The following is a 9,529-nucleotide window of genomic DNA, read 5'->3' as shown; positions in this document are numbered from 1 at the left end:
GGGTTTAAATTCTACCTTCCGCTGCCAGGCCCAAAATCCCGCTTCGTGATAAAAACAGCGGAAACGCTCAAACATCTCATTAATGGTTAATTATTGCAATTATGTATAACAGCCAAGTAACAGCTTATCTCTAATAAAAGCCCCGCCGATTGCTAACAAGTTAGGAAATGCCACAGCAGAAGTTCTCAAAGAAATAATTCCTGGCCAACAATAATTTCAGAATAACTGGGATGACAAACGGGTTTGCTGGACGCAGCCCCCAATCTGTCTTGGGGCTGTAACGTTCCCACGGCACCTCACGGATACCTTTTTGCAAGAGCTCAGGTGGGATTTCTCAGGGATGGGAACTTTCAGCCTCCGGCAGGGAATACACCCCGCAGGGAGAAGCTGAGGGGCAGAGAAAGCCAGGGGCTGCGGGGGCTGCGGGGGCTGCGGGGGCTGCAGGGGCTGCGGGGGCTGCAGAGGCTGCGGGGGCAGCGGGGGCAGGAGGGGCAGCAGGGGCAGCGCTGCCCTCGCCCCAAGCCGAGGGATCCGCGCTCCGAAATGACTAAGCACGAACGGTCGAGCCCCGAGCTCGCTCCCCGCTCTCTCCGCACCCGCGCACGGCGAGAGGGGACACGCACAGACAAACAGACACACACACACACACACACACACACGCACTCACCTGCCCGCCCCGAGCCCGCAGCCCGGCTCCTGGCGGGGCGCAGCAGCTGCTCCAGCGCCGCCCCGCTCCGCGCATTCCCCCGCGCGCGCGGAGCCGCCGCCTCGCAGGGCGGGCCGGGGGCTGCCGTCAGCCGCCGCCTGACGCAGGGTTCTTTCCTCTCGGAGATGAAGCCCCCGGCGATGCGGAGAGCCGAGCCGTCGCCAGGGGTGGCAGGGCACGCTCCGCGCCCGCGGTAGGGGCGGCGATTCCCACCTCTTCCAGCGCTGAGCATCACCAGCTCGCCCCGAGCATCACCGGGGAGCCGGGGTGACCCCGAGTCCCCCCTCTCGGCATGGAGCACCCACTCAACTTCAGCTGCTTTGACGATACCACACTGGACATCAGCAACCGGAGCGGGTCCTCTGCTAGCCCAGGCAGTGGCCGCTTGCATCTCTCCGTGTTCAGTGTGCTGGTCCTCACGCTTTTGGCCGTGCTGGTGGTGGCCACGTTCCTCTGGAACGGGCTGGTTCTGGCCACCATCCTCCGAGTGCGTACTTTCCACCGGGTGCCCCACAACCTGGTGGCCTCCATGGCCGTCTCCGATGTGATGGTGGCAGCCCTTGTCATGCCCCTCAGCTTGGTACATGAGTTGTCCGGGCGGCGGTGGCGCCTGGGACGGTTGCTGTGCCAGGTGTGGGTCTCCTTCGACGTGCTGTGCTGCACCGCCAGCATCTGGAACGTCACAGCTATCGCCCTCGACCGCTACTGGTCCATCACCCGCCACCTGGAGTACACGCTCTGCATCCGGCGCCGCATCTCCAACATCATGATTGCCCTCACCTGGGCACTCTCTGCCTTCATCTCCTTGGCCCCACTGCTCTTTGGGTGGGGAGAGACTTACTCAGAGAACAGTGAGGAGTGCCAAGTCAGCCAGGAGCCTTCCTACACCATATTCTCCACCTTTGGTGCCTTCTACCTGCCCCTCTGTGTAGTGCTGTTTGTGTACTGGAAGATCTACAAGGCCGCCAAGTTTCGCATTGGATCTCGAAAGAGCAACTCCATCACTCCCATTACACCAGAAGCTCTGGAGGTAGGTCACCTTGGTTGTATTTTGCTCTGGTCAACTGCTGGTAGCATCCAAGCCTTTACAGCACTGGGGGAAACTTAGAGCTAAAGCATGCAAGCAAACATCATCCCACCAAAGCTCAGTGAATCCTGAAGACTTTCAAGGAAAAGTTGACTGCAAAACTTGCAAGCCCAGTCTTTTGACTTGGAAAGTCCCCAGCTGTGGGCATGCAAGTTGTAGCTACAACAACTTTAGATGAGATTGCGAGCCTGGGCTCCATGTGGGCGTGTGGTGACTCACAGATGTCCCCCCATGGAATGCTGAATCAGTGCTCGCGAGTGTGAGTAAGGGGTCACCGTTCCTCCCATGGGGAGGCACGTGGGAGTGTGAGTGGATGGGATCCTGTCTCCGCTGGGGACAATAACCTGCCAAGAAGCTATGGCTTTGGGGAGGTTGTGGATTTACCCACACAGAAGGCACATGTGCAGGGTGTCCTCATAAATCCTTCCTTATCGTGGCTGCATCATATTGGTTCATCCCAGGCATGGTGACTGTGCACCATAAAGACTTTTTGGGAGGAGGAAGGAAATGTATGCTTATTTTCTTGCCTCTCCTACCAAGGACTCTTATAGTCAGTGGGTTCAGAGAAAGCAAGGAGACTTCTGTATACGGCGAGTGAGTGTGTGCTTGTTCTACTGATCTGATAGTAGATGGGGAAGTCACCTTATTGTGATGCTGTGTGAGCAATGCTATGTGCCCACGTGTCACTACTCTCTTTAGTTTCTAGCCTTACTTAAAAATAGTCTCTGTTACCTGGAAGAGGGTCATACAACCAATCTCCCTTCCATTAGGGCGTGACGTAGATGGCCAACGTTTCTCCGTGAGCTCTTGCCATCACTTGCAGAGTTTGACTGTGTTCCTGCTGTGTGGAATCAGCTGACTGAGGCACATATGGTGCAACGTGTGTTTGTGTTTGGCAGGTGAAAGAAGCTGCCCAGCAGCCACAGATGGTCTTCACTGTCCGTCATGCCACTGTGACGTTCCAGACGGATGGAGACACATGGAGAGAGCAGAAGGAAAAGAAAGCTGCCCTCATGGTGGGCATCCTTATCGGGGTCTTTGTGCTCTGCTGGATCCCCTTCTTCATCACAGAACTCATCAATCCTCTCTGCTCATGTGACATCCCACCCATTTGGAAGAGCATTTTTCTATGGCTAGGCTATTCAAATTCCTTTTTTAATCCACTCATCTACACTGCTTTCAACAAAAACTACAACAATGCCTTCAGAAATCTATTCTTTAGACAGCACTGAACAGAAAAAGCTTTCCCGCTACCCCAGAAAGCTGATTTCAACTCTCAACTAATCCTACCAAACTCCTGAGGAAGTTCAAAGCCACAGATACTGAAGTGATGCTAAAGATGTATCTCCGTGATTGTATGTCCCAGCAATGGTCCCACTTCCTAGGCAGACTCTCCAACCCAGCCTCTGAGTTAGCTGCTATTTTTCCATGCAAACAGCATGTAAGGGTTTCTCTAGAGAGCAGCAAAGCATTCTTCTTCCTCAGTGCCCCACTACTTTCCTCCTGCCTTCTGTGATGGTTTTGGACTGTTTGGTGGCAGAGGAGTCTTCTGGCAAAGAGTGATACTTGAAACTCTGGTTTGGCCACTGCTAGTCTCTCACAGCATAAATCAACTTTGTTCCATGTGCAAAGCTGGGACACTTTAATTGCAGGAGTTTTTGTGATTACATACAAAAACAGATATATTATGGCTTGGCTGAAAAGGCTGTTTGTCTTGTCTTTTGCTGGTAGAGATTTTTAAGTATTTGTATTTGGGAAACAGAACCCTCACTAAGGGTTAAAAGCAGACTCCAAGTGCAAAGTCTTTTCTCACATGCTTTGTCAACAACAAACTGTGATATTTGCTATTGGATTCCGTGTAGCAAGTTTTAAAAAAATTATTTATTGTGAAAGCTTAATGCATGGTGTACCCTGGAATGAAAGCAAATGCATGGGAAATTCACCTCTCGTTCTCTCACTGTTACATGTGAGCATCTGTCTCAGACCTTTCCGTATAGAAACACCAGCTCTAAATTATAATCTTTGTGTCTGTGTTTCCCATTCTAAACCATAAATGCATTTTAAGCAGTTGTGGGGCAGGTTTCCTGTAGCAGCAGGGGATGCGAGGTATTTCAAATTGCTTGTCAACGAGGAGCTGTATTTTACTATTTATGGGTGCAGTTGAGGTCATCTTGAAACCAAAACGAAGACCCACTTAATTTCTGTGGGCAATGGATTGCAGGCACAGTGAAGTTAATGACCAGCGATGTTTTGTTCTGAAAGCATAACCAAAGCATAGAGGTGCGCTTCTACAAGGACCAGACTTCAATATTTTTTCTTTTTGCCCACCCCTCCTCCTCCTTCCTAAGACTTCAGTGCTACCTGGTCGTTATTGCTCTATTGCCTCCCTGCCTTTCAATGTCGACCACATAATTACAGTAGTTGTCATTTCACTTCTAGAATTAAAATCATGCACTTTATGCTGCTCCGCTGGAAGACCAACAGGCCTTCAGATGGAAAAAAAGTGTTAATTTTAACTTTCTGTTCTTATGAGGCAGCCACTGAAATCAGACCAGAACTTAAATGGTGGAGGAAAAGACAAGATGGGAATAGGAATGACATAATATCACAACAGATATCTCAGAAAGATGAGACACAAGGGGAAAACATCAATAACTCATGGGAAAACTCCCTGGCATGGATAGGATCACTTCCTATCCTTAGTGAATTGTGAGACATCTGATGTTAAAATTGTCACTGGTCCTTTAAACCAGGCAAAAATCCCAGCGGAGTTGGTAAGAAAAGTCCTTTTTCTTTTCCTACTTTGGGAGAGGTGAAAATGGAAGCAGAGCTCAACGTGCTATCGGGTGTTGCAGCTCTTTCAGGACCAGTTAGACAAACATCCATCGTGACACAGATGTAGCTGATCCTGCCTTATAGCAAGAGGAGAGGTAGAATGGCCCTTGAGGTCTTTTTCAACACTGTTTTATAAAAGTTTGTCAGAAATATTAGGTAAAATCCTGCCCTCGTTGAAAGCGATGGACAAATTCTCAGTGACATCAAACAAATCAGAATTTTAACCAGTATGTCTTGTCTTGTAATGTTAATTAATTCAAGGTGAAGATGAGTAGGATGGGAGCAATCTTATAACTCCCCTGAAAGAGTCTCTGATCTGTGCTCACCGTGGACTAACCTCTACAGCTGGTGAAGAGCGTTTTCTTTCTTTATTACATATTTTAAACTATTATTAGTGACATCTTTTGGCATATTGAAAATGGTAATAAACTCTTGGGCTGCTTTTTTTACTGAGGATATAAAGGTTGTATTGCTTTCTCCAGACAGTCCATCACTAATACAGAGTTGTTCTTTTGGGGAATTTACTCCTTTTGTTGTGTCAAGGATTGTTCAGTCAAAAATGAGTTGGAAAAAATGCTTCCTTTCCCAAGCCAGGCTTTCAGCTAAGCTTGGTAGTGCCTGAAAGCAGGTCAACGCTTGTTAGGCCACTACAGCAACACTTTAAATACTAAAGTGCGTATTAAATGGGAAATTTGACTTTAGTTCACCATTTTGATAACATCATGTCTACACAACCCTGTTTCATTTCAGGCTGTGTCCATCCACTTTTTTTGGTTTGCTCTTTGATGAATATTGCGGAATCTCTGTCGGTTTAGGGTGAGATCCTTGCATAGCCTGTGGAATTGAATGCAAACCCACATTAGTATCCTGTGTAAGTAGACAAAAGTTAAACTGAAATCGATGGTAAAGATCCCTATTTTTGCTGCATCTCAGTGCTCTGATGAAGTTTCTTTCATTATATCCTGTGTTTATTCATGCTATGCCTTAAGCAGTGACAGGCAGACAGGAGAGAATCTTAAAATAACACTAATCCTAATTTGTCTATGGTGAAACATAAACCACCATCCTGGCGTAAATTACATCCACATTCATTTGGCAACCTCAATCCCATACAATCCATACTGATCTTCTGCAAGTAAGAACTTCCACTTGGTCGTAAGTTTTGTTCCTTGAATCTCAACATAATTAACAGCTGCATTATGGACCGATTCCTACTGCTTTTACTTGAGACTTAAGACCATTGGCATTTCATCTACATGCCATTCCTACTATGTAATGTGACCATACAGGAAAAATGTTAGTATTCTGGAGACTGTGCTGAAAAATCATATCAAAAAACTGCTGCGATGGTCTGGGAACAGTGAAGGGGCACAAAGAAACCTTAACTTCTGATCCTGGCTCTGAGGCTTTTTACAAATCTCTCAGTATTCAAACATTGATGCTGAGTGGGCTCCCAGAGACCTAAATCATGTTGGAAGACATAAGCAACCCCAGCTTCAAAGGAAGCATCTTGTACCTTCTTGTTCCCATTTATAAAACAGAATCAGTGGTGTGAAGAGATCTGCCTCACTGAGGCTTTGTGACGATTAATTAGTAAATGTTTATCATGTACTGGGAAGGTGGAACACTCTGGTTTTAATGCCGAGCAGCATTATAAATTGGGCTTCTATTTAATTCCTCGGAAGAACATTATTACCCATTATTATTGAGTTTCCTATGCCATTTAATGGCTATATAATGTTTCCAGAAAAGATTTAACTAACCTTCTTCCACTTAAAATTAATTTATTTTCATTTCAATGCTCTGACAGTTCAATGAACATCTGTATAGGAGCTTGATAGCCAGGGCAACGACGGCACGTGCTGAATGCTGTCTGCTGAATGTCTCCTCGCAACGCTGAATACATATTGTCAAGGTTCAAGGAGCAGCAGCTCTCCAGCAGTCTGCTACTGTGTTTCCTTTATTTTTTAGGGAGAAGAAAAGGTCACAAAAGAATGCCCTTGCATTACATGACAGGTTGGCTGACCACCTTCCTCCTCCGCTCCCATCCCATTGACCTTTCTTCTCGATGCAGGCAGGTCAGGCAGGCGACTCCAGGACATGTAATGATGCTGTGCAGACAGAGGTGGGCCACATATGATTTCACCCCACTTAATTTGCCTGGACTTTTCCTAAAAATTACTGGCCTTTAAACTGGCTGTGGCAGCTGAAAGAAGGAGTTTTCTGAAAGGAAATTTGCAGGCAATTAAGGAGATTTCACCTGACAAAGGTAATTAATGACTATTAGTTCCAGTGATTGCTGCGGTGAGGTACGACTGACAAAGTGTCAAGCTGATTTTTGCAATGTAGTGATTTGAGCTGCTTTGTTTATAAGGGGCTTGTCGCTGTTTTATTCTTGGATCCCTTATTTTACCTGTGCTGGTAAAGCAGCAAACTGGGACACCAGCAAAGTCATGGTGATCGTGATATGGACATAATTAATGCTCCAAATAGGAACAGTGAGGTAAAACATCCTTGGCAAAATCTACATCCCCACAGTGATACACCCTGGCTGAACATCACGAAACTGCCAGCGTGTTCATCAAATTTAAGACGTGGCCAAAGAACTCTTTAAATCACTATTATTTTCAGTAACACTGAAGTGCTAAGGAAGTTGCAGGAGGTTTGGAGAGCACTGAAGTTGTGCCAGTATTTTAAAAGGGCAAATTGGGAAAGCCAAGTATTTCTAAGGCTAATACTGTTACTGATTTACAGCTTGAAATTGATCCTTGGCAAAAATGTGGAACAGCTGATAAAGGACTCAATGAATAAAAAGTTGCAGGAAATAAATATAATTAAAATAAATCACATTGATGTCTTTCTTTGATTGCAGCACATGGTTCATTGCTGATGGTGATATAAAGTATTCACTTCTCGATAATGAATTTGACTTGACAACACTCAACCCTTCCATAAAAAAGTGAAGAAGAAATCAATATGAGGTTCAAACTGTCCGATATTTGCTAATGACTCATGGACTGAAAAAGGTGTAAATACAGAAAATGAAGTCGCTTGTACAGACGAATGGGGATGCAACCAGCCGGGGGCATTGTAGTCCAGCATGAGGGAAAGGCACACACCCAGGAGGAGCAGGAGCAGCAGGATGGTACCCTTGGAGCAGGCGGGGAGGCATGGCCACATCAGGGTGCATCAGGAGCTGAGCAGACGGGACTGTTCAGCATTTTGAGGATAAGCAGATTTGTTTATTACCTGTGCATAGTCTGTGTTCAGCTATGGACTTTATTCTGGTCACTGGAGGGGAGGCTACAATTTCAGTTCATTGCCTTTTTGTCACCCCATTCCACGCTGCTGCCAGGCAGTCAGCCTCAGCATTGTAGTTCTTTCAGCCGTGTAATCTTTCATGCTGGCCAAGTCAAATACTTTCCCTAATCATCCTAAAAAACAAGACAGATGGACCCTTTCTCTGGATCCCCCAGTGCATTGCTCTTGTTCCTCTGTCTAACTAACAGTTTCAGCTGTGGGAACAACAGCTTCTGCAATGCTGAACCCCATTTCCCTGCTTGATGGATGGGATCAAGCAGGGCTGAGTGCAACTCCAGGGACTGGTCCATGGAGAGGCACTGCCCCACCACTGCTACTGGATAATGACGAGGATGGGTAAAGAAAAAACAGGAGCTATACCTTTGCCTTGGATTTCTGCTGGAGCCATTCCTGACAAACCATTCCCTGATCTTGCTTCTAGCCCTTTTCCCTGCTTCTGGTGAGACCAAACCTGTCCAGGCTACCCCTGCTGCGGGTCTGGTCATCTCTGCAGGAACACAAAAGGGAGGCAAAACAAGTTTCTCCAAGCCACTACAGCCCTAATTGCAGGAAAAAATCCCTAGTCCTGACTGCCTCTCTGGGAGCGAACGCATCTTCTGCGTGGTGTAGGCATCCACCCCGCTCTGTTCAATCCCCTTCCCGCTGCCAGCTGCAGAGAGTAGAAATTTCTGTCATTCAGAACTACCTGCTGCTGGCCAGGTCCCAATTTTTTTTAAGTGTGGACTAAAACATTGCATTTTTCATCAGTTTGGGGCTGCAGCCTGAGGTCAGTACTTCTTCCTTGTGCCTTTCCATCACTGAATCATGGTTATATGCAGGTCCCACCAGCCTTGGTTGCTGGTACAGAGGAGGGCAACCTTTCAAAATTAGCATCTGTATTTGTGGGAAAACCCCACTTGTCTCTGAGTTCAAGGTGCCAAAATAACAGCTGAGGTGCCACAAAATCCCAAGGTCTGCTTCCTCTTGCTGAGCTTCCATGATTCAATGTTTGAATCACCTGGCTCTTTACAATAAAGACACCTAATTGGGCAGTTTCAAAGCATAAACCACGAGCTCTGGCTCATTTTGCTAAGATCCATTATGTGTCCCAAACGTCTACCGTTCTCCTGTGATGCTGCATTGAAGCTCTGAACATCAAGAAGATGTTCACACATTGGTCAGGGTGCTGCCTCTGCAAAATCTCCCTGGCTTGGCACAGCTGGATCAAACAGGGCTGTTTCCAAGCCAAAAGAGCCTGCAGCACATAGACCATGGTGAAAATTAATGTGATCACCTTACAGCCCCCTTCTAGTAACAGCCTTATATACTGCCCCACAGATTACTCCTGTCAGGCAGACATCGCAGGGGAAAAGCAGAGCTCATGGTCACGTAGTTTTGCAGTTTAAATGGAGACCTGCTTTCAAGAAAGGAGGAGAAATAATTTTGATGCAATGCCAGACTCAGCCCTTTTGGCAGGTACCAGAGCATATGGAGCCTCTCACACAATTGCCTGGGAGTTGCAGGTCTGAGATGTTTTTCTGTCTTCTCAGCTGTGCTCATCTGGTGCCAAAGTTTCCAGGTGCGTTAAAGCAGGATGCCCC

General features: G+C 47.0%; 1 protein-coding gene across 1 annotated transcript; it reads left to right on the top strand.

The window, feature by feature from the left end:
- The first annotated feature begins 998 nt into the window (after positions 1 to 998).
- HTR5A (5-hydroxytryptamine receptor 5A) lies at positions 999 to 7,325 on the top strand. The gene is made up of 2 exons (XM_009558355.2): positions 999 to 1,736; positions 2,693 to 7,325. Exons 1-2 carry the CDS (start codon positions 999 to 1,001, stop codon positions 3,023 to 3,025), a joined length of 1,071 nt encoding a protein of 356 aa, XP_009556650.2. The 3' UTR covers positions 3,026 to 7,325.
- Positions 7,326 to 9,529: the final 2,204 nt, after the last annotated feature.

Source organism: Cuculus canorus, chromosome 2 (genome assembly GCF_017976375.1).
Source record: "Cuculus canorus isolate bCucCan1 chromosome 2, bCucCan1.pri, whole genome shotgun sequence".
Taxonomy (NCBI): domain Eukaryota; kingdom Metazoa; phylum Chordata; class Aves; order Cuculiformes; family Cuculidae; genus Cuculus; species Cuculus canorus.
Note: the sequence above shows the minus strand (reverse complement) of the source record. Positions and strands in the feature narration are given on the sequence as shown.

Bases quoted from the DNA above. Each gene is read 5' to 3' on its own strand.
- HTR5A (XM_009558355.2), top strand. From the start codon at position 999: ATGGAGCACCCACTCAACTTCAGCTGCTTTGACGATACCACACTGGAC. The intron at 1,737-2,692 runs GTAGGTCACCTT...TGTGTTTGGCAG, and splicing joins TTACACCAGAAGCTCTGGAG to GTGAAAGAAGCTGCCCAGCA.